Consider the following 24,421-nt stretch of genomic DNA (forward strand, 5'->3'; position numbering starts at 1 on the left):
AATAGAAAATGTTACTTGCTTAAAAACAGACACCTGAAAGGTTCCCATTGACTTTCTGTCTCCAAAACAACGCGCAGTATGTTAGAAAGTTTAAAGTTCCAACAAAAAAAATCACTAATATACAACCACAACCTTGAACCTTTCCATTAACTCCAGGATTTTTGCTCATCCGTGACCTTAGATAAACGTTGCTTCAATTCTTTATAATGTCATGCATCCCACCAGCCCGATACAAACAGCTCAGTTAGCAGGAAAAGAAAATTCATCCCTCAAGCTATTTAAAATAGCCTGGCAAGTCTATAATTAAACAACAAGCAGAATTTGATGAGCAAAAAATAAAGAGGAAGGTAAGAAACATAATTAATGTCCACTTTAAGCACAGGACCGCCCGAATTCCAAAAGTATTTTTCAACTGTTTCAATGGCAGAGAAAGAGAGGCAGAACAAACTGCCCAGCAGAATAGCAACACAACAGCCCAAACGAAACAAGAAATCAAGGTGTAATAAAGATTTGGAAAGGATTTATAGGAATTATGCAATAAAATAATAACCAACAGAGGGAGAGAGTGAGAGAAATAAGAGAAGGGAATGAATGCTTAGTGGGTGAAGAAAGGTACTGAATTAAACTGAATAAATTGCAATAGGGCAACTCTACTTTCTGTCATAAAACACTGAGACAGTAGAGAGAAAGGCCAATCAATAACAACTTGTCTTTACACAGCAACTTTAATATACAAAATTGTCCCAAGGCACTATATAGAGGGAAGGATGGAAAGGAACAGATGCCATATTAATTAGTGAGCAACACTGCAGTCTATCATATCTGCAGTCAGCATTACAACCCTAACAGAAATAGATTTGAACTCGGAATCACTGATCATCCATTCCATGACAGTGTTACACTTGCCCTCTGTTTCACCTAGGTCTTCTTTGTTCTTATGTTTTTCCCCCAAATTTATATCATCTTTGCTACTTCATGAGTGAGGAAGTGATATGGTCTCAAGATTTCCTCAGTATTCATTCTAGAATAATTCTACAATTTGCCGAACTGTAACACTGGATTTCATTTTAAACTTTAAAGGGTTCCAGTCACTTCCGATCCATTAAAACTTCCTTTACACTGATGGTTTCACTTGCATCAGTCCCTCGGTTGCCCATTGTTAAATACACTTATTCTAAACCTATAAAGTGAAAACATCATAAATATTGCTATGTTGAAATAATTATTCTTTTGTATTCAATATGAATTTTCAAGTAAAGTGCTGCGCTCCTTTCTTCCAATGCTGATTGTCTTGGAATTGCTATAAAAAGTTCAGTTGTATTGATCCATCAAATTTCCAGTTTCTCCTCAATGTGATATGTGCAAGTCTCTGACATCCATTCGCATTTCCACCCTTGTTAAATCCAAACTGAAGGCACCAGTACTGGCAAAGTCCGTTGGTGCTCCCAATGCCCACACTCACATAAGCAATGCAGAGCAGGGTCATATTCACACCATGCTTTCCAATTCCAGATACTCCTTCACTGGGGACTGCTCAACAGATAGAGGGCAATTACATTCCGGCGCCAAGTTAGTGGAGTTTTCTATTACTCTTTTCTTAGTCTCTTTTTGCAGTTTCCTCTCAGCCAGTGGAATAAAGAATAAAACTAAGAATGAAACAAAGTAACAGGAGCCTGCCAGTTGGAACGAAGCATCGTAATTTTTGGTGTAGTCATGAAGAGCACCTAAGAGTCACAGAAATAACAAATTAGGCATCAAGTTAAAATTTTAAAAACCGCCGACTCAAATCAGAAACTTCTGTTTTCGGAATTTGTTGGGAGTGGGAATTATTCTTCCCTGACTGCCCTATTGGAAGGTGATGGTGAGCTGATTTCTAACAACCATGGCTTACTCGGACAGTTTGGAGGGGGGAGTTATGAATGAACTGCTTGGAAGGGGATGCTCTGTGGGCAGCATGGTGGCTCAGCGGTTAGCACTGCTGCCTCACAGCACCAGGGTCCCAGGTTCAATTCCAGCCTTGGGTGACTGACTGTGTTGAGTTTGCACATTCTCCCCGTGTCTGCGTGGGTTTGCTCCGCTTTCCTCCCACAATCCAAGGATGTGCAGGTTAGGTGAATTGACCATGTTAAATTATCCATAGTGTTACGTGCATCAGTCAGAGGGAAATGGATCCGGGTGGGTTACTCTTCGGAGGGTTGGTGTGGACTTATTGGGGCGATTGGAATCTAATCTAATCTGTAACATATAGACCAGACCAGACAGCAATGGCAGACTCACTTCTCTACAGAACATTAGTCAACTCAATGGACCATTAGCAGTTGAATATGGTGCTGAAGGTAATATGAGTATTTTATGTCATATTTTATTTGATTGATTGAACTTTCCTGTGCAAGTCTTGTGTATCAGTGGCAGCATCCCTGCCTCTGATCCAGAAATTCTGGTTTCAATTCCCACACTAAGGTCCATCGGCCACAGCATGAGAGTTCATGATTGTTGGCTGATGGGAATCCTTCCATCCCCTCCCTACTGTCTGGGGTGGGCGGAGAGGGCGGGGTCAATGTCAAGATGAGCTGACTACAGGTACTCCTAAATCTTTTTTAAAAAATGGAAAAAGAATTCACCCAGCCAAATCACCAAGGGCAACAATGATGTCACAAGGGCTCCTAGGTTTGGAAATGTGTCATTGATTGCTACCAGGACAGAGAGTATCTCAGCCCAGGAGAAATTGCTGGAATTTTCTGGGAACCACAAGTCCTGAGACCTGCCTCTCTCCAGGTATGAGCTGTGGTTCGCCTGTACAAAGTTCCCAGAGCCAGCAAGGCACTGAACTTACAACTACCTCATTGAAATGGGATTTTGGGATCCCAACAATGTGGAACCTAGCGGATCTAGATTAAACCGATCTGTCCTCAGTGCATCACATTTGGAAAGGTCAGAGTTTCCCTTTGGAGTGCTGCGGGTTTCCGTGCAGATTTGGACCTGGGACAGTCTGAGGATTGGGAGGTTACAGGGATCCTTCAAGTGGGTTGGCTGCTGTTATCCTTAATAGGGGATTTAGGTGTCTTTTGGGACAGTTAAAATTGTGCACAAACAATGAATAAACCCCTTGGAACTGTTTAACTTGTCAAGACCTGTCAACAAGTGTCACGAAAGGTGGATCTGTCAGCAAGTCTCCAGAAGTTTCAAATGATCAGAAACTGAACTGGGCCAGCCATATTAATATCGTGACTAGTGGGTCAGATGCTGGGAAGTCTGCAGAGAGTACTTCACTCCCAGACTCCTCAAAGCCTGTCCACAAGGTACAAGTCATGAATGGGAGGGGATACTCTCCATTTGCCTGGATAAGTGCAGCTCCAACAGCAGTCAAAGAAGCTCTACGTCATTCTGTACTGGTTTTTGTGTTGAGCTCATTTGATAATACTTTCAGTGAGGGTTTGGAGATTTCACCTACCTGCTGCTGGTGGTCCTATCAAACAACCAATTCCCACAAAGAACTGGTAAAGGCCCATTCCTTTGTGTATTCTATGGACTCCAATAAAGTCAACCTAAAAATAAAATCAAAATAGAATTCAAACATAAAATGTGCTGTGAATTTACGTTGTTCTGAAGCTAGGATTATGAATACATTTTTCGGGGGTATTTATTGATAAAGATAAATAGGAGCATTGCCCACCACAGACTTCAATGTTAAATTCAAATCTGATATTAAAAACATTGTACTTCACCATCAATTTACTCTGCTAACTTTTAGCTAAGATGCTCTCTAAGCGAAAAGACACACCTATCATAACTTAAACATTTACACTCAGGTCGATTGTAAAAGATCTTTAAGTTAACTTGTTGCATTTTGCAGTGGAACAGAATAGTAAGATGTGAATTTCGAGTCATAGAAAGAGATGTGACAACTTTCTGACATTTTCTTTATGCAAGATAATAGCAACCAGAATTACATGGAATCTCAGTAAAAGGGACAGATTATTCACCTCAGTGGTCTAGATTGGTGTATATACTTCACATGAACATTCTCCCCTTTGAATTACATCTTCCCGATTTGCCTGCAATCTCTCCTTCCCTGTATTTATCCATTTCCCTCATATTAGCATCAAAGCTGCTCCTCAGTATGTCAGTATTACCTGACAACCACCCCAGAACTATCTAGCAACAGTTCTAACTTCAGTCTGTGCAAAAAAAATCCTCCTAAAGTGAGTCTATCTTAATCAGCAACTGTCTCATACTTGTGTCCTGCTTGCATTGGACTGGGCACTGGGCCAGAAGTGGAAGCATAATCTCCACAACTATCTTATTGTATCCCTTCACAATTTAAAAACTCCAGTAGGTTCAATCTCTCTTCACAGTTACATCCACTCAATTCTGAGAGTATTATTGTAAACCTTTTTTGCCGCAATTTTCCAATGCTTTCTGGAAGACCAGATTATACACAGTACACTGAGTTCTGGCAGTGTAGTCCTGAAAAAGGGTCACTGCAGCCGAAACATTAACTCTGCTTTCTCTCCACAGACACTACCAGACTTTCAGAGTCTTTCCCGCAGTTTGTGCTCTTTGACTGCGAGGTGTAGTCCAAGCAAGATTCTCTATAAGGGAAAATTCTGTTTTTGAACTTTGCTCTCTGGAAATTAACCCCTGTGTTTTTTTAATTACAGTCATGGTTTCCTCTGCTTGGATTGTTGCTTTTATTGACAGATGAAAGCTACAACGGCTACTCAAATGAAGGGTGAGAAAATAAACCTCAGCTGAGTCAAACATTCCTTTTAGCTGTTTCTTCCTGAGAAATGGTCTTACAGAGCTGTTAGGTGACAGATGAACAACATTTAGTGAGTAGGTGGGAGCAGCCTAACTGGGACAAGAATATTAAAGTTAACAGAATGAATAAATTCCCTCTCACCAGGACTGGAAGCAACAAAGTCAGATAACCCCCACAGAACATAGCGAGGAACACTATGTACACCATTAGTGATGGGAACGTTTTTGCTAGGGGTGCCAGCAGATTGACAGCTCCACAAAACAGCAAGTAGATTTTGTGGTAATGATACTTCGCTATCAAGTTACGGTCAGCGACGTAGCCAGAGATAAGCTGGGCCACAATCTCAACGATTCCTGCAATAAAAACTTGCATTTTAGGACAACTGTCTGCAACTGTAACGAATGTTGGCAAAGAATTTAGTAAAGTCAGAATCATACTGTACGTGCTCATTACTATAGAACCTTAGAATCATACAGCACAGAAACATATGGCGGTAAGTTCACGCCAGCTCTTTGGAAGGGCAATGCAACTGCATCGCTCAAACGAACTTAGCAATATGGAAAATAGGAGCTGCAGAGGGGTATTTGGTCCTTCAGGCCTGCCTTGCCATCCAAGAAGGTCATGGCTGATCTTTTACCACAGCTATACCTTTCTAATCTGTTCTCACAGGCCTTACAATCCAAAGACTTATCAATCTCTGCCTTGAATTTGCTCAATGGGGGGGGGAGTCCACAGCTCTCTGCGGTAGACAATTTCAGAAAGTCACTCCCCTTTCAGCAAAGAGATGTCGCTCATCTTAGTTCCACTTTGCTGTTAATCGCAATGATGTGGATTAAAGTATAATCAAAATGGACTGATACATACAGGCCTGAAGGAAGAGAGGTACCCGATTGTTTTCACTCACATTGATAATGCATTGAAAAAGTACTCCATAAGGTGTCTAAAAGAAGTGACCTTTCATGGTTTTGGGATTTCCCAAAACAACCAAAATGGTACATTTGAAGTTAGTCAGAGTTATAACAAAAGGAATCACAGCAGACAATTCATCAGTGCAGGGCTTCCCCCCTACCATGGATTAGCATCAGAACGGTCAACTTACTGCAAATCATAGACTGGAGAGCTAATGTTCTCAAGCCATGAGTTCAAATCCCACCTTAGTAAATGGAGGTCAAGGTCAGTTAATTAGTAAAGCTGGAATTTTAGTTTGAGTCTCATTAATTGATTGTGAAACTATTGGATTGTCATAAGGAGCCATCTGGCTCACCAGTATCCTTCAAGTAAGAAGTCTGTTGTCCTTACCCTATCTGGCCTCTGTGAGACTCAAGCCCCATCCAGTGGACTCTTACCCGCCCTGTAGAAAGGAGAAAACCTGCCAAGCTATAGTCAACTCAAGGGCATTAGGGATGGGCCATAAATTCTGATCCCGCCAATGGTGCTTGCATCCCAAGAATTTATTGCAAAAATAAGAGTTAAATGACTGGATAATCTATTTAATTATCATTGTTGATAACATTTTGCCAGGAAAATGCCCCAGTTCTTCTTCCAGTGATGTGATGGGGTCTTCTAAGCCACTTGAAAAAACAGGTACAGCTTTAGCTTGATGACTGATTTGAAGAGCACCTTCAGTGATGCAGCATTCCTTCTTCCAGGGTCAACCTGGGTTTTTATGCTCAGTGGGACTTGAACTTGCAAGTACTCCTTTTCTTCTTTCAAAGTGCTCTCAGGTGTTCTTCGACATGGGGGGTGGGGGGGGGGGGGGGGTGTCTCAAATGTAAGTCAGCAGAATCACAAAGCATTGACAGCAAGGAAACAAGCCATCTAGCCCTCCTCCATATATACTTTCTCAGGAATCTTTCTCACTCCTCCCTCACTTTTCATATCTCTCGATATAACAATTGTAAATAGGAGATCCGAGATCCACATGAATACATCTCTGACAAATTATATTTGAAGGCATCAGAAACTGCATTCCGCCTGAATTCTCTTTAAGGCTGTGAACTAATTTCTATTTAGTGTCTGTATTTCCACAAATAAAGTCAGCTGAACAGCAACACTGGGGATTGCACTGTCACCTTAGTTCATTGCTCCTACTCAAGGTGAGGAGACACAGTCATAGAGTCATACAGCATGGAAACAGGCTCTTCGATCCAACTAGTCCATGCCAACCATGTTCCCAAATCAAACTAGTCCTACCTGCCTGTGCTTGACCCATATACCCCCAAATCTTTCCTAATCATGAACTTATCTAAATGTCTTTTAAGCGCTGTAACTGTACCTGCATCCTAACTTCCTCTGACAGTTCATTCGGTACATGAACCACTCTCTGTGTAAAAACGTTGCCCCTTATTTTAAATCTTTTTCCTCTCACCTTGAAAATATGTTCCTTAGGTTTGAACTCCCACACCCTCGGGAAAAGACCTTCGTCATTCATTTGCGCCCAGCATGATTTTATAAACTGCGATTTTAGAAGGTCACCCGTCAACTTCCTACGATCCTGTGGAAAAAGTCCCAGTCTTTTCAGTCTATTTTTAGATTGAGAACCCTCTATTCCCGGCAACATCCAGGCAACCCTCCCCAGTTTAGTAATATTCTTATACACGAAAGCCTGCAACTCAGGAGCAACTGCAATATCCATGTTACTCTCAGTCCATCACTTTGTTTAAGCTTGTGGCTTCGATCCTTACTCCAACAAACTGAGTTGATAAGCTAAGCTGACACTTGAATGCAGTGTTGGATATCAGGGTGAAGTATTCAACCTATGTCTAATCTGCTTTCTCAGGTGGATGTGAAGGGTCCCATCGCACCGGCAGTGGAAGAGTTTTCTGGTTCAAGGATAACTTTTTAAAATCCACTCATGGTCGCTGGCTAGGCCTGCCTTTGATGTCCATCCCTAATTGCCCAGAGGGCAGTTACAGGTCAACCACATTGCGATGGATCTGGAGTCACGTGTAGGCCAGACCAGGTAAGAATGGCAGTTTCCTTCCCTAAAGGACATTTGCGTACCAGACGGGCTTTTCCTGACAATTGACAGTGGATTCATGGTCATTATTAGATTCTCAATTCCAGATTTTTATTGAATTCAAGTTCAATTTCCCTGGGAACATTCCCTGGGTCTCTGGATTAATAGTCTAGTGATAATAGCACTCAGTCATTGGCTCCCCCAGAATTAGAAATAAGCAACAAATGACTGCCCAGTGAGCAATCCACATTTTGTAAAATAGTTTGAAAAGGGCCTGTATTGTGCTGTAATGTTCTATGTTCTATATTCTATGTTGTATCGCTTCAGCGTGTCAAAAACACACTGGAACTGTGAACTGGGGTCTTCTGGAAGTGTTAATGCTATTTTCTTTGCTGGTGTAAATCTATTTCTCACCACTGTGTGGTGCTATGTGACTATTGTTTGAGTTGGCCCTAATGACCATCAATAAAACGATGCAGCAAGATGGCTGAGAACAGCAATCTCCCCACTAGCTAGGATAGGAAGCAATTATACCAAAGATCGACTTTGAACAAAATCTTCAAAATGGCTAGAGCACCTGGATCCCATTTCAATGCTGGAAAAGTATCGCCACCCTGTCAGTTAGGACTGTAGGAACATGAGAGTGTGGAATGGGAAGGCAAGTAACATCAGTGAAATGGGGGTGGGGTGAAACGTCCATAAGAACATAGGGTATGGAAAAGGGAGGATTATGAAGAGATTTCCTATTTTGTTTTTAGAAAGGTGCACGGCCTAACATTTTCACTGCTGCAGGAGCTATGCCATTCAGGCCACAGTCACGGTTTGCAAAGGGATACGAGGATTTAAAGCTGCCTCACAGCCGTTCATTCAGTCAGAGCTCCAGGGAAGCCATTGCTGCCTCAAGTTGAGGCCTTAGGGGGCAGACCTGCCATGAACTTGTTGACTGGCAAGGCAGGTTCGACGGGCCAAATGGCCTGCTCCTACGCCTATTTTTATGTTCACTTTTTATGCAGGTTTTTTTATTTCCACATCAGGAGACCCCAAAATGTCAGCTCATGGTTTCTGAGGCCCTAGGCACCAGCAGCAAGACTCAATAATTAACAATTATTTTTGCAACATAATCGAGATTTGCTGTCAACAGTTTCAATGATTGTGACCAGAAATAGTTGCCGTGACGCCACTCTGCAGCTTACTTCATTTCATAATTGTATTTCTAAACATATCGCTACTAATTAATATAACACACACATTGGAACAGCATGTACTTTGCAACAATGGAAATGATATTTATCCAAACGGAGGATTTTATGTTGTTGTGAATCTTCCTATTCATCAGGTTGTTAACACAAAAAGAAGTGGATGGGTCCCATCTGACTGAATTAATTGGGTTGGGAATTGGTTTGCATTCACCAAGCCTGTGGTAAGGGGCTTGGACAAAAAAGGTGAAACGAACTGTTGCTCACTTTCAGACTCAGCCAAGGACCGTGATCAGTTCACTGTGTGTAGCGTACAGCAGCACTGGAATTTGAAAGCTGCCAATGATGACATGAATGATTATTTGAATAGAAATTGTATGCAAAGATATCTGGATAAAGCAGGAGATTGGCCCTCAGTAATAATGCCTGATTAAAGAGCCAGTGCAGACACACAAATGGCCTCCTTTTGTATCATAATAATCCTGTGATGGATAACCAGTCACCTTACATGGGCGAAAGTGAGTACTGCAGATGCTGGAGCTTAGAGTCGAGATTCTGGTGTTGGAAAAGCACAGCAGGTCAGGCAGCATCCGAGGAGCAGGAGAATCAACGTTTCGGGCAAAAGCCCTTCATCAGGAATGGGGCTGTGAGCCAATGGGGTGGTGAGATAAATGGGACGGAGGTAAGGCAGGCTGGAAGGAAGCTGAGAGTGCAATAGGTGGATGGAGGGGGGGATAATTGTGAGAGGTCGGAGAGGAGGATGGAGCGGAGGTGGGAAGCAAGATGGACAGGTAGGACAGATCATGAGGGCGGTGCCGAGTTGAAAGGTTGGAACTGGGATAAGGTGGAGGGAGGGGAAATGAGAAAACTGGTGAAGTCCACATTGATGGCGTGTGGTTGGAGAGTCCCAAGGCAGAAGTTGAGGCGGTTCTTCCTCCAGGTGACGGGTGGTGAGGGAGGAGGCCCAGGACCTGCATGCCCTTGGTGGAGTGGGAGGGGGAGTTGAAGTGTTTGGCCACGGCCAATGGGGTTGGTTGGTGCGGGTGTCCCAGAGATGTTCTCTGAAGCACTCCGTGAGTAGGCGTCCTGTCTCCCCAGGACAGAGGAAACTGCATTGGGAGCAAGGAGTGGTGCTGGAAAAGCACAGCAGTCCTGCTCCTCGGATGCTGCCTGACCTGCTGTGCTTTTCTAGCACTACTCTAATCTAGGATACAGTAAATGACATGTGTGGAAGTGCAGGTGAAACTTTGATGGATGTGGAAGGCTCCTTTGGGGCCTTGGATGGAAGTGAAGGGGTAAATATGGGAGAAGGTTTTGCAATTCCTATGAAAGCAGGGGAAGGTGCCAGGAGGGGAGGGTGGGTTGGTGGATGGGGTGGACCTAATGAGGGAGTCACGGAGGGAATGGTCTTTACGGAAAGCAGATAGGGGTGGGGAGGGAAATATATCCCCGGTGGTGGGGTCCATTTGAGGTGGCGGAAATGGCAGAGGACGATACGATGTCTACGGAGGTTGGTGGGGTGGAAGGTGAGGACCAGAGGAATTTGTCCTTGATATGGTTGGATGTGTGGGGTTCAAGGGCAGAGGTGGGGGAAGTGGATGAGATGCGCTGGAAGGTATCATCACGTTGGAGTGGAAATTGTATCTTTAAAGAAGGAGACCATCTGGTATGTTCTATGGTGGAACTGGTCTTCCTGGGAGCAGATGTGGTAGAAGTGGAGGAATTGGCAATAAGGGATAGCATTTTACAGGAGGCAGGGTGGGAGGAGGTGTAGTACAGGTGTAGTATGGGAGTTGGTGGGTTTGTTGAAGATGTCAGTGTTGAGTTGATCACCGTTGATGGAGAGGTCCAGGAAGGGGAGAGAGGTGTCAGAGATGGTCCAGGTGAACTTAAGGTCGGGGTGGAATGTGTTGGTGAAATTGATGAACTGTTCAACCTCCTCGTGGGAGCAGGAGGTGGCACTGATACAGTCATCAATGTAGCAGAGGAAATGGTGGGGAATGGTGCCAGTGTAACTGTGGAAGATGGACTGTTCCATGTAACTAATAAAGAGACAATGAGCTTCCATGTCCTCTGGCTCTATCCTGATTTATTGAAGACGAGAAAGCATGAGAAATAAGGCCAATCTTCTCTCTAGTGGCTTCTCATGTGGAGTGGAACAGAGAGAAAGGAAATGCAGAGAACTGTAAGTGGTACATTTCGGTAAGAAGAACGAGGCAACACAATAAAAAAAAAGGCTCATTTTCAATGGGGCTGGAGGAGGAGGGAGACCTGGAGCTGTTTGGGAGGGGTAAGTGAATGATCACAAATCATTGAAGGTGGCAGGGCAGATTTACAAATGGTTCACAAGACATAGCTTCATAAATCGAGCCACAGGGAATGGGAGCAAGAAAGCTGCGATGAACCTTTATGAAATGCTGACTCAACAAATGGAGCATTATGTCCAACTCTAGGGGGTGTCACGCTTCAACAAGAATGCAGAGGATGCAATAAGTTTAACAAAAATGGTTCCAAAGATAAGGGACTTGGGTAGATTGGATAACCTGGGAATAGTCTCCACAGAGAAGAGAGGACCCTTGAGCTGATCTGATACAGCTAATAGAAAGGAGCTGCTTCACAATGGTGGAAGGATTGAGAACCAGAAGATGCCTGATAAAAAGTGACAGTGATGAGGGAAAACACAGACCTAGAATGTGACCGATATAAGTGCCACGGTGGCGAATATAATTGGGGGAATTGGGCGAGAATCTGTAGAGAAAAACTTTGTAGAGCGTTAGGGAAAGGCCAGGGAAGTGGGACTATCTGAGTTATTCTTGTAGAGTCAACATGAATAATGACATGCAGGCTGAATGACCTCCCCTTGTGCTGTAAACATTCTATGATTCAATGAAGTGAGTAATTAAACATGGCAGAATACAACTTCCTATGGCATTAACGTTTATCCACTGCCAATGTAATTCATAGCCAGACAATGTTACTTTTTATCATGGTAAATTGTTGTGCGACAGAAAGAGAACAGAAGAAATCATTTGTCTCTGTGAATAATTGTAGATGTACATAGAACTACATGGTACTTACCAGCAACTGAAATGAGTAAGGTAGCTTGGAATGGTTCAATGCCCAAAGCTTTAGCCTTGGCTACCACATGGAAATATGGTATGAAATAGGCCAATTGGCTGAAAAAGGTGCAAATTGTATAAATAATAAAGAGTGGGTTTGTCAACAGAGTAAAGTCAATGAGATTTTTCACACTGTCAGAAACAGACTTCAGTTGTGCACCAAATTCCCTACATAGGCCCTTGTGTCTTGTGTCTGTTGGCATGGTATCTGTGGCTACTAATCGATTTGAGTCACCATTTTGGGCTTTACAGCCAGGTAGGGCAGTCGAATGCATCTGTCTTAATGAAACAGGATCCTGGAGTAGGGAGAGCTCCTTAGGCTGTAAAATCGACAATCCGTCGGCAGCACTGGGCTCCACAGCTTGTTTCAGATCACTTTGGAAAGAGTTCGACTCATCCAGTCCACTCTGACTTGAGAGAGATCTTCTGACAGGTTTGACACGGCGATTGATAGGAAGCTGTGCCCTTGACACTCCAGCAGTGACCACATCCCTTTTATCATCGGGAAGCTGTCGCTGGTGACATTCCCTTCGATCGCAGTCTTCAGGCTGGTCTTGCTTCAAATAAATTGGACGATTCAGCATTCCCAATGGAATCAGATGCAGTGTTAATCCACACAGAATCAATATCGCACCTTTACAGATATAAGGAGCAGAGCAATCACTTTTAAAAGTACAGCATTAAGTGCCCTTTCTCATTATTTAACTTTTGATAAAAGATAATTTGATTAAAGTTTGTGATGTCCACATTTTGCAGTAAGAAGTGAACAATTGAACAAAAAATAATGGAAATTTAACAACGAGGCAATTAATTTCTAATATATGTTGAATTATGTACATGTGGCAATGAGATCCATGCTATAATCTAATGGCGGAGTTTGGATTTGATTTTCTGTATAACGGATAACTTTCTGAGGCATCAATCACAGTACAAGTCTTTCTACAGAGGAGACTAAGGATAAGATGATTCTCAAGGACATTGGGACTGAAGTAACTGTATCCCATCACCAAGTCACCCTTTATTTACATGTGCATAGTACATGACACTGACGCAGCTAGCTAAGAGGTAACAAAATCTCTGATACTCCTGCTTACATTTGTCAGCCAGGGCTCCCTGATTGGACAAGGTTAAAAGCCCCAGTGGGCGGCACGGTGGCACAGTGGTTAGCACTGCTGCCTCACAGCGCCAGAGACCCGGGTTCAATTCCCGCCTCAGTTGACTGACTGTGTGGAGTTTGCACGTTCTCCCCGTGTCTGTGTGGGTTTCCTCCGGGTACTCCGGTTTCCTCCCACAGTCCAAAAATGTGCAGGTCAGGTGAATTGGCCATGGTAAATTGCCCGTAGTGTTAGGTAAGGGGTAAATGTAGGGGTATGGGTGGGTTGCGCTTCGGTGTGTCGGTGTGGACTTGTTGGGCCGAAGGGCCTGTTTCCACACTGTAATGTAATCCAATCTAATCAGGGATCTCATATTCTATGAGGTCCATTTGGCTGACCCTACTGCAATCACCTCGGGGTTAAATGGAGTCAGACAACTGCTGCTTGACTTTCTGATCAGGCTGCACACTCAATAAACTGATCACACTGTCATGAGATCCTACCTCGCCAGCCGTACTCGTTGAGAAGATATTGCAGGAATGGTGCGACGGCGAAAGTGAGTCCTGTGCCAGAGCGGGAAATGGCACATGCCGTGGTAAGCTTTCTGCGGAAGTACTTGGTTGTGTTGAGAGCTGCAGCCTGGGATAGGAAGGCAAACCCACATCCTATAAAAAGATACGACCATTGATCAGCAGAACAAGAGAATGCAGGGTGAACGACAACCTTGGGTATGCCCTTAATATCAAAAGCTTTTCCATTAAATCAGAGCGACGGCACATCAAGTTGGAGGCTTATTGATGTGATGTGCAACAAGGGAGGGGCAAAGGTCAAGACTGTGATCTCCCAGTGTCAGCAATATTGAAATTCAGGAGACTCAAGTAGTAGGATTTTTGTCTCTTGACCCCATGTCCTTAAAATCTATTGCTTTCACCATGCATTTGATTACTTATCCTCATAGCTTCCTACTCAACCTCAATGTTGCTTGAGAACACTCCTGAACAATGACTTGGAACATTCTACCACAGTAGAAGTGCTATATAAAGGTAGGTTACTGTGGTACAATGAGAAACAGACGTCTGACTCTCTCAAACTGGGTCAATACTGCACAAGTTTGGAGTAAATTTCTAACACACTCTGTTAAGACAATGATGGAAATGGTGATGGAGGGTTGTTTTTCAGACTGGAGGCCTGTGACCAGCGGAGTGCCAAAAGGATCGGTGCTGGGCCCTCTACTTTTTGTCATTTACATAAATGATTTGGGTGTGAGCATAAGAGGTACAGTTAGTAAGTTTGCAGATGACACCAAAATTGGAAGTGTAGTGGACAGCGAAGAGGGTTACCTCAGATTACAACAGGATCTGGACCAGATGGGCCAATGGGCAGAGAAGTGACAGATGGAGTTTAATTCAGATAAATGTGAGGTGCTACATCTTGGGAAAGCAAATCTTAGCAGGATCCATGCACTTAATAGTAAGGTCCTAGGGAGTGTTGCTGAACAAAGAGACCTTGGAGTGCATGTTCATAGCTCCTTGAAAGTGGAGTCGCAGGTAGATAGGATAGTGAAGAAGGCGCTTGGTATGCTTTCCTTTATTGGTCAGAGTATTGAGTACAGGAGTCGGGAAGTCATGTTGCGGCTGTACAGAACATTGGTTAGGCCACTGTTGGAATATTGCATGCAATTCTGGTCTCCTTCCTGTCAGAAGATGTTGTGAAACTTGAAAGGGTTCAGAAAAGATTTACAAGGATGTTGCCAGGGTTGGAGGATTTGAGCTTTAGGGAGAGGCTGAACAGGCTGGGGCTGTTTTCCTTGGAGCGTCAGAGGCAGAGGGGTGACCTTATAAAGGTTTACAAAATTATGAGGGGCATGGATAGAATAAATAGACAAAGTCTTTTCCCTGGGGTCAGGGAGTCCAGAACTAGAGGGCATAGGTTTAGGGTGAGAGGGGAAAGATATAAAAGAGACCTAAGGGGCAACTTTTTCACTCCATTGGTCACAGGCCTCCAGTCTGAAAAACAACCCTCCACCACCACCCTCTGTCTTCTACCTTTGAACCAGTTCTGTATCCAAATGGCTAGTTTTCCCTGTATTCCAAGAGGTCTAACCTTGCTAATCAGTCTCCCATGCGGAACCTTGTCAAACGCCTTAATGAAGTCCATATAGATCACATCTATTGCTCTGCCCTCATCAATCTTCTTTGTTACTTCTTCAAAAAACTCAATCAAGTTTGTGAGACATGATTTCCCACGCACAAAGCCATGTAGACTATAGGGTGTAGGTTTGCTCATTGAGCTGTTGTTGGAGGGAATCCTGAGGGACAGGATGTACATGTATTTGGAAAGGCAAGGACTGATTAGGGATAGTCAACATGCAAGGTTTGTGAAGGTTTGTAGCTCAGGTTGAGGTTTAGGGTGTAGGTTTTGCTTCACTTGGAGGTCGCCACTGATGATGTTACCTAGCCAGGTAATGAAACGTCTGGATATCAAACCTACAGCTCAGCGATATCAAACCTACAGCTCCCATTTTCCAGCCATTCCTTTACCTGAGGTACAAACCTTCACAAACCTTGCATGTTGACTATCCCTAATCAGTCCTTGCCTTTCTAAATACATGGTACATCCTGTCCCTCAGGATTCCCTCCAACAACCTGCCCACCACTGAGGTCAGACTCACCGGTCTATAGTTCCCTGGCTTGTCTTTACCGCCCTTCTTAAACAGTGGCACCACGTTTGCCAACCTCCAGTCTTCCGGCACCTCACCTGTGACTATCGATGATACAAATATCTCAGCAAGAGGCCCAGCAATCACTTCTCTAGCTTCCCACAGAGTTCTCGGGTACACCTGATCAGGTCCTGGGGATTTATCCACCTTTAACCGTTTCAAGACATCCAGCACTTCCTCCTCTGTAATCTTGACATTTTGCAAGATGTCACCATCTATTTCCCTACAGTCTATATCTTCCATGTCCTTTTCCACAGTAAATACTGATGCAAAATAGTCATTTAGTATCTCCCCCATTTTCTGTGGCTCCACACAAAGGCCACCTTGCTGATCTTTGAGGGGCCCTATTCTCTCCCTAGTTACCCTTTTGTCCTTAATATATTTGTAAAAGCCCTTTGGATTCTCCTTAATTCTATTTGCCAAAGCTATCTCATGTCCCCGTTTTGCCCTCCTGATTTCCCTCTTAAGTATACTCCTACTTTCTTTATACCCTTCTAAGGATTTACTCGATCTATCCTGTCTATACCTGACATATGCTTCCTTCGTTTTCTTAACCAAACCCTCAATTTATTTAGTCATCCAGCATTCCCTATACCTACCAGTCTTCCCTTTCACCCTGACAGGAATATACTTTCGCTGGATTCTTGTTATCTCATTTCTGATGACTTCCCATTTTCCAGCCATTCCTTTACCTGCGAATATCTGCCTCCAATCAGCTTTCGAACGTTCTTGCCTAATACCGTCAAAATTGGCCTTTCTCCAATTCAGAACTTCAACTTTCAGAACTAGTCTATCCTTTTCCATCACTATTTTAAAACGAATAAAATTATGGTCGCTGGCCGCAAAGTGCTCCCCCACTGACACCTCAGTCACCTGCCCTGCCTTATTTCCCAAGAGTAGGTCAGGTTTTGCACCTTCTCTAGTAGGTACATCCACATACTGAATCAGAAAATTGTCTTGTACACACTTAACAAATTCCTCTCCATCTAAACCTTTAACACTATGGCAGTCCCAATCGGTGTTTGAAAAGTTAAAATCCCTTACCATAACTACCCTATTATTCTTACAGATAGCTGAGATCTCCTTACAAGTTTGTTTCTCAATTTCCCTCTGACTATTGGGGGGTCTATAATACAATCCCAATAAGGTGATCATCCCTTTCTTATTTCTCAGTTCCACCCAAATAACTTCCCTGGATGTATTTCCAGGAATATCCTCCCTCAGCACAGCTGTAATACTATCATTTATCAAAAATGCCACTCCCCCTCCTCTCTTGCCTCCCTTTCTATCCTTCCTGTAGCATTTGTATCCTGGAACATTAAGCTGCCAGTCCTGCCCATCCCTGAGCCATGTTTCCGTAATTGCTATGATATCCCAGTCCCATGTTCCTAACCATGCCCTGAGTTCATCTGCCTTCCCTGTTAGGCCCCTTGCATTGAAATAAATGCAGTTTAATTTATTAGTCCTACCTTGTCCCTGCCTGCCCTGACTGTTTGACTCACTTCTGTTCTCAGCTGTACCTGTCTCTGATCGATCTCTTTCCTCACCATCTCCCTGGGATTCCTCACCACCTCCCCACCCCCCCCCCCCCCAACCCCCCACCTTACTAGTTTAAATCCTCCCAAGCAGTTCCAGCAAATTTCCCTGCCAGTATATTAGTCCCCTTCCAATTTAGGTGCAATCCATCCTTCTTGTACAGGTCACTTCTACCCCAAAAGACATTCCAATGATCCAAAAATGTGAATCCTTCTCCCATACACCAGCTCCTCAGCCATGCATTCATCTGCTCTATCCTCTTATTCCTGCCCTCACTAGCTCGTAGCACTGGGAGTAATCCAGATATTACTACCCTTGAGGACCTCCATTTTAAATTTCTGCCTAACTCTCTGTAATTTCCCTTCAGAGTCTCAACCTATTCCTTTCCAATGTCGTTGGTTCCAATGTGGACAATGACCTCCTGCTGGCCCCTCTCCCCCGTGAGAACATTCTGCACACTCTCTGAGACATCCTTGATCCAGGCACCAGAGAAACAACACACCATTCTGCTTTTTCTCTGCTGGCCACAGAAATGTCTGTCTGTACCTTGGAGTACAGAATCCCCAACACAATTGATCTCTTGGAATCTGACGTACCCCTTGTTGCATTAGAGCCAGTCTCAACACCAGAAACTTGGCTGTTCGTGCTATGTTCCCCTGAGAATCCATCACCCCCTACATTTTCCAAAACAAAATACCTGTTTGAAATGGGTATATTCACAAAAGACTCCTGCCCTAGGTTCCGACCTCTCTCACCCTTCCTGGAGTTAACCCATCTATGTGACTATCTGAGACCTTCCCCCCTTCCTCTAACTGCCATCCATCACATACTGTTGCTGTTGCAAATTCCTCTTCGCTTCTATCTGTCTCTCCAACCGATCCACTCGATCTGATAGGATTCGCATTCAACAGCATTTATGGCAGATATAATCTGCAGTAACCCTTAAACTCTCTTTAAACTCCCACATCTGACAAGAAGTACATATCACTGCAAAGGCCATTTTTGCTCCTTCACAATCTACAGACCCAGAAAATAACACCGTCTTATTCCACTACAAACACTGCCCCAGTTTAAATTAATAGCTATGGCTTATATTTTAAGTTTAATCAAGAGACTTATCTCCAAAAACATATAATCAAGAAAGAATCCACTATACTCACTACTGCAGCCTTTCTCTTGGACAGACTTAAAACAACAATTAACTTGTCCATAAGCTCTCTGTCATTCCGAGTCTTGTCTCCCAGTCTGAGTCCCTGTCCCCTAACTTAAAGCAAGTATTCAAATAGCTCCTTAATATTGTCCAATCATTCTTCATAGAGGGAAATGGTTTGGCCCATTGCCCTGGAGTCTGTCATGCTGGAAAATGAAGGGACGGAGTTCTTCCCGCTATTAAAGCCTTACTACAAAGGAGGTTTTCTCCTGCATATTTTAGTAAAGGTAACGCTTACCTGCCAATAAGCCAAGTGTGACATAGAGGAAGGCAATTCTGTCAACGAATGAACTTATGAACAATCCAGTAGATACCATGGCTGCCCCCAGAATCCCAGTTTGCCTCTCACCTATCTTTGCACAGAATATACAAGCAATTGGACCTGGTACAGAAACATAACAAAATCCCAAAATAATATTAGTCAAGGGAGAAAATATCTGGGAAAGATCTCATTCTGCTCTTACATTACCATCGACTCAGATTTATTTCCACTGGCAGCATTCAATATTAATTGTACATTGACCCTTCTCTCACCCCACCAATGGCTCCAGTGAAGAGATGAGTCAGACAGACATTTAAGATTCCATACTCTGCAAGGGTAAGCAGGTTTTCAGATGCGTATCTACACTTGGCCTGAGCGACACTGGGCTGGAGAATTTAAAACCTGATCAGTGATCACTGCACTTCATGCAGTGGGCAAGGCAGCATTTAATGCCACACCTTTTTGGAACACTCTACCTAGTTCCTGACACTCAAATGTACAACTGAATGAAGATCATTTGAGGATATCTAAGTGTGACGATGCTGTCACATTAAAAAGTTATTATGTCTTGTTTTTTCTTGAAGAGAGGTTGTTGGGTAGAGATGTTGACCTGATTACTGAAGATAGTTTAAGTAAGCAATTTATGAGGCCTTAGGGTTTTCTTTTTAAAGTTGGAACAATGGAAGCAGCCTGGGTATGGCCAGCTCTCACAGACCAGGTTTCCTAGGTTTTTTTTTAGCTTTAAGCAGTCAGAAGCTGTTGGGGTCTCAAAAAGAGTTGGAAACTTTAATGAATGTCTCCTGTCTGCTACACTATCAGAATTTTCTCTTGATGTTTCTTCCTCCTGGATTGGAGAACTGCATTTGAGAATCTGTGTCTGAATGTGCCTTTTTGCTGAGGGGTGCGTTTATGCAATGTTACTACATTGAAACAGTTAATTAACAATAGGTATCTATTATTTGGTTAAGTTATTCAAAATGACACTTTCTTTTGCTTGTATTTTAATTATAGTGTTTAAATAAATTGTGTTTTCTTAACCATGAGCAGTTTGACCAGTGGCATTACATCTGGAACACAGCACTTCACATCTACCTTTAAAAATAAGAAAAGGTTATGGTCTAGGCTACCTTCTTGAAATATTTTGAGGGGTCTGGTCTGATCCATAATACTAAGCACCATGCCCTGATCTCCAGCAAGGCAAAGTAAGTTAGAAGGATGGAAAAAAAATGGCAGAAAAGGGGAGAAAAATAATACATTATCACTGCAAACCTAAACCATCATTTTATCCACGAGTGTAAGGAGCTCAGTGTGTTAATTTTAGGCTAGCTACTAATACTGATGCTAACTGTTTTGCTCTTCTGTACAATGAGATGTTGTTACAGCTTCACTGCTGGAGAGAGTGATTCCCAACAAAGCTTATTCCAAAACGCCAGACTTAAATTACAATTATATTAACCACCCATGTTGGTACATTGCAGTGCACTGGCAAGTGTTCCAAATGCACAAATATTGCTGCATCCTTCACAGCAGTCTAGCAGGCTAGGTTAATGCTCTGGGCAGAGGGGTTCAAACACCACTGCAGTAGAATTTAAACTTAATTGATAATCTCAATAACACTGTTGATATGCTGTATAGCTACATATATTCCTACACCATGCAAGAATACATTATTTTCATAGAATCCTTACAGTGTGCAACCAGGCCATTTGGCCCATCAATTATATTTTCATAATACCTGCAGTTAAACGCACGCATGATATAATCGATCCAATCCAGCCAATCTGTTCCATAGATGCCTGAAAAGTTTCCTGAAGTGCTACAGATAAGATCCCAAATGATTTCAGTATTCCCATGGCCAACACATTGATCTACATGAATCAAAGAGATTGAACAAAAATTACATTCAGAACTCAAAGCTGGTACTTTCCTCATGGCAATGCACAGCTAAGCAATAATGTCACATGCTGTTATCAATGGATGATTGTAAATCCGGATCCGGCACAGCAAGTTTATTGATGAACCAACAAGCTACGAAACTATTTCACAGCTGTGGGCAACATTGCCTTTGACTGTCACTAGTGTTATTGTTGCTTCATTCCATAAAATTGTTGCTTCCATAATATTAAATGATTTATTCAACTGGAATTACAAAACCACTACAACCTCCAACAAGATGTTGTTTAGAAAGAACCTTTAACACCCCAAGTTGCTTCATAATAACAACAACTTGGATTTATAAAGAGCCTTACATAAAACCTAAGGTGCTTTTCAGGAGCATTATGAAACAAAATTTCGCACCAAGTCACACATTGAGATATTAGGGTGGCCTAAAGCTTGGTCAAAGAGATTTAGCAAGAGGATTGGGGCAGGAATTCCAGAACTTGATTGGTTTCAGTTTCCTAATATTTAATTGGAGGATTTACAAAGAGATCTTGTTCAATTGGGACAATGGACTGAGAAGTGGCAGATAAGTTTATATGGATAAATGTGAGGTATCACATTTTAGTAAAACAAATAAGAGCAGGTCGTAGACGATTAATAGTAGGGCCAGAGGTAGTGTTGTAGAACAGAGCGACACCTAGCAGTTCTGGCACGTAATTCTTTGAAGTTTGTGTCGCGTGTAAACAAGTGGTTAAGAAGGCGTTCAGCACACATACCTTCATTGCTCAGACCTTTAAGTATAGGAGTTGGGAAGTCATGTTAAGGGTGTACAAGATGTTGGTGAGGCCTCTTCTTGAGTACTGTGTACAGTTCTTGTCACTCAATTAAAGGAAGGTTATTATCAAATTGGAGAGGAGTTCAGAAAAGATTTACCAGGAATGGAGGGTCTTTTTTTCTTTATTCATCCACAGCATGAGAGTGATGCTGGCCAGGCAGAATTTATTACCCATCCCTAATTGCCCAGAGGGCAGTTAAGAGTCAACCACATTGCTGTGGATCTGGAGTGACATGTAGGCCAGACCAGGTAAGGATGGTGGTTTCCTTGTATAAAGGTCATCAGCGACCCAGAAAGGGTTTTTTGACAATGGATTCATACTCACCATTAGCCTCTCAATTCCAGACATTTATTGGATTCAAATTTTACCATGGCAGGATTTGAACCCAGGTCATTACTGAGTCTTTTGATTAACAGCCCAATGATAATACCACTAGGTTATCACCTCACCAGGTTGATTTATATGGAGCAGCTGGATAGACTAGGACTTTCGCACTGGAGTGTAAGAGTTGGCGGGTGACTTTACAGAGGTATATAAAATCATGACTGAATAGCGAGGGTCTTTTCCCTAGGAAGGGGAATCCAAAACTAGGGGGCATATTTTCAAAAAGGACATGAGGGGAAACCTCTTTATGCAGAGGATGGTTCGTGTGTGGAAGGAACTGCCACAGGAAGTAGTGGATGCAGGTACTGTTACAACTTACAAAAGACATTTGGATAAGTACATGAATAGGAAAGGTTTGGAGGGATATGGGCCAAATGCAGGCAGGTGGGACTAGTTTAGTTTGCATGGTCGTGCGGACTAGTCAGACCCAAGCATCTGTTTCCATGCTGCATGTCTCAATGACTCCATGACATGATGGAGTGGGGTATTGTGTTGCAATTTAGGTTTCTCTGGGCATTCAGATTTCTTTACACATTTTAACCCAATGCAAGATTTGGATGTTCTACTGCTCCTGTTGTCAGTTATAATAGTTGTTGATGAACCAAGCACTCGTAGATGTTACTGACCAGCCTCAATAATGCAAACCTGCATCCTTCTTGTAGCAGTGTATTGATAGCTTAGTTTTGGGTTTGCCTATAAGCATTTTGCTGAAGGGTATAAATGGCTTTTGTGGCAGTGATCAGTTCCATAGCTCTTCCAGCTAACTCTCCACCTGTGAACTGGCCAGTTGTTTCACATGGTAGTTACTGAAACAATATGAACTCAAGTCTGTGTATTCTGAATTGGATTTGAACTTCAAAGTGAACTTTTAAAATCTGCAAAAAATTTTCAGGGTCTTTGTGGTCATTGCTTGATTTTATTCTACTTTATCCTTTTCCTGACCAAAGCAATAAGAATTTTGACTCCCAATCGTCCCTTGTCAGATCCACAAAGTAGAGATTAATTCTTTCTTTAGATAACTGAATATCTGACAGAATGCCAATGAACTGCCATTTCATGCTCAGATATTTGCTTTCTATTTTTTATGTTCTTTAAAAAGGTCAGAATAAAGGTCTGTACTGCGGTGCAGTATTTTTTCTATTTTCTTATATTTATTGCTGGTTTAAGAGTGCTTTTTGTTCCCTTCAGCTTATCATTACTATAGCTGTTGGCGTCCTTTTTTTTAAAATGTAGCCATTTTAAAAGTAGTAGGCTTGTAGCAATAGGCTGGAGGTGGTATTTGTACTGAAAAAAAGAGTTGTGATGTCGCGAGGGCTACTTTTTCAGGTCTTCCATAGAGGCAAGAAGGTGGAATTGGCCAGCAATTGGACACAGTTAAGGCTGTTTTAACAGATAAAATGATTTTCACTGCTGGTATGACGTGGTCTGAGTACTGGCCTATTGTTAGTTCAAGCAGCATACACCAGGCTGCATTAAGAGAGCAAAAAAGCTGCCTGGAAATGCAGCCTGGGCAAAAGTGAGGACCACAGGTGCTGGAGATTAGAGTTGAGGGTGTGGTGCAGGAAAAGCACAGCAGGTCAGGCAGCATCCGAGGAGCAAGAGATTCAACATTTCGGGTAAAAACCCTTCGTCAAAAACCCTTTTGCCGGAAACGTCGATTCTCCTGATCCTTGGATGCTGCCAGACCCATTGTGCTTTTCCAGCACCACGCTCTCGACTGGAATTGCAGACTGGTCCATTCTGTGAGTCAGTTTCATATCTGTGCACACAAAATGTCTTTGCTGCAGCCTTCTCAATGCTAACTGCAGTCTATGCCTAAGATCAGCTTGCCGATGTACTGGGGAGGGGTTATGATGGTCACAATGGCAGGTGCTGGTTGCCACTGTCTATGGGCAACACATTCCTGTGGAGTGCACCCTGAGCGGCTGCTGCACAGTGTTTGGACAAAGTGGCAAACTGAATGCAGTAAATGCATGCTCTGACTTCCTTGTTGCGTTTCCCCATTATCCTGCTTGTTGGACGAGTTTGGGAAGATGGGAGTGTGAATACTAATGAGGTGAGTTGTGGTGTTAACAAGGTGTCTAACAAGTGTTAATTGCTCATCAATTGGCATTTCCCCCTGCCCTGTCAGAATCTCACTTTGGTGCATGCAAAAAGCATAGAAAATGGAGCAAGATGATCCTAACACTGAGATAGGCCTTGCCAGACTTGGCACCTGATTCTGTCACACATCACGCCATAACCCACAAAACTGCCTTAGATCACTTTCACAGCCTGTGCTGACACATTAATGATTTATGCACATCTATCTCAGGTCTCTATTACTGCACTCACTGTAGAATTATACCATTATTTTACAAGGCTCTTGTCCATCTTACCAAAGTGAAGCATCTTTTTTTTTCATTTCTTTTTGCTCTTACAATTACCTGGAGATGGGTGAGACCCGTCTGCTGTGACTTACCT

The 24,421-nt window shown here is 42.9% G+C and overlaps 1 protein-coding gene across 1 annotated transcript in view; it reads right to left on the reverse strand.

The window, feature by feature from the left end:
- Positions 1–712: 712 nt before the first annotated feature.
- The window catches only part of LOC140483634 (monocarboxylate transporter 5-like), a 57,474-nt gene continuing 33,765 nt past the window's right edge, over positions 713–24,421 (reverse strand). Inside the window, exons 2-8 of the mRNA XM_072581939.1 lie at positions 20,593–20,725; positions 18,834–18,977; positions 13,634–13,795; positions 11,996–12,670; positions 4,904–5,115; positions 3,452–3,545; positions 713–1,724 (exon numbers count right to left, since the gene is read on the reverse strand). Coding sequence (XP_072438040.1) covers positions 1,489–1,724; positions 3,452–3,545; positions 4,904–5,115; positions 11,996–12,670; positions 13,634–13,795; positions 18,834–18,977; positions 20,593–20,725 — 1,656 coding nt within the window. The 3' untranslated portion in view covers positions 713–1,488. The remainder of the gene's footprint in view (positions 1,725–3,451; positions 3,546–4,903; positions 5,116–11,995; positions 12,671–13,633; positions 13,796–18,833; positions 18,978–20,592; positions 20,726–24,421) is intronic.

Source organism: Chiloscyllium punctatum, chromosome 12 (genome assembly GCF_047496795.1).
Source record: "Chiloscyllium punctatum isolate Juve2018m chromosome 12, sChiPun1.3, whole genome shotgun sequence".
In the NCBI taxonomy this organism is placed as follows: Eukaryota; Metazoa; Chordata; class Chondrichthyes; order Orectolobiformes; family Hemiscylliidae; genus Chiloscyllium; species Chiloscyllium punctatum.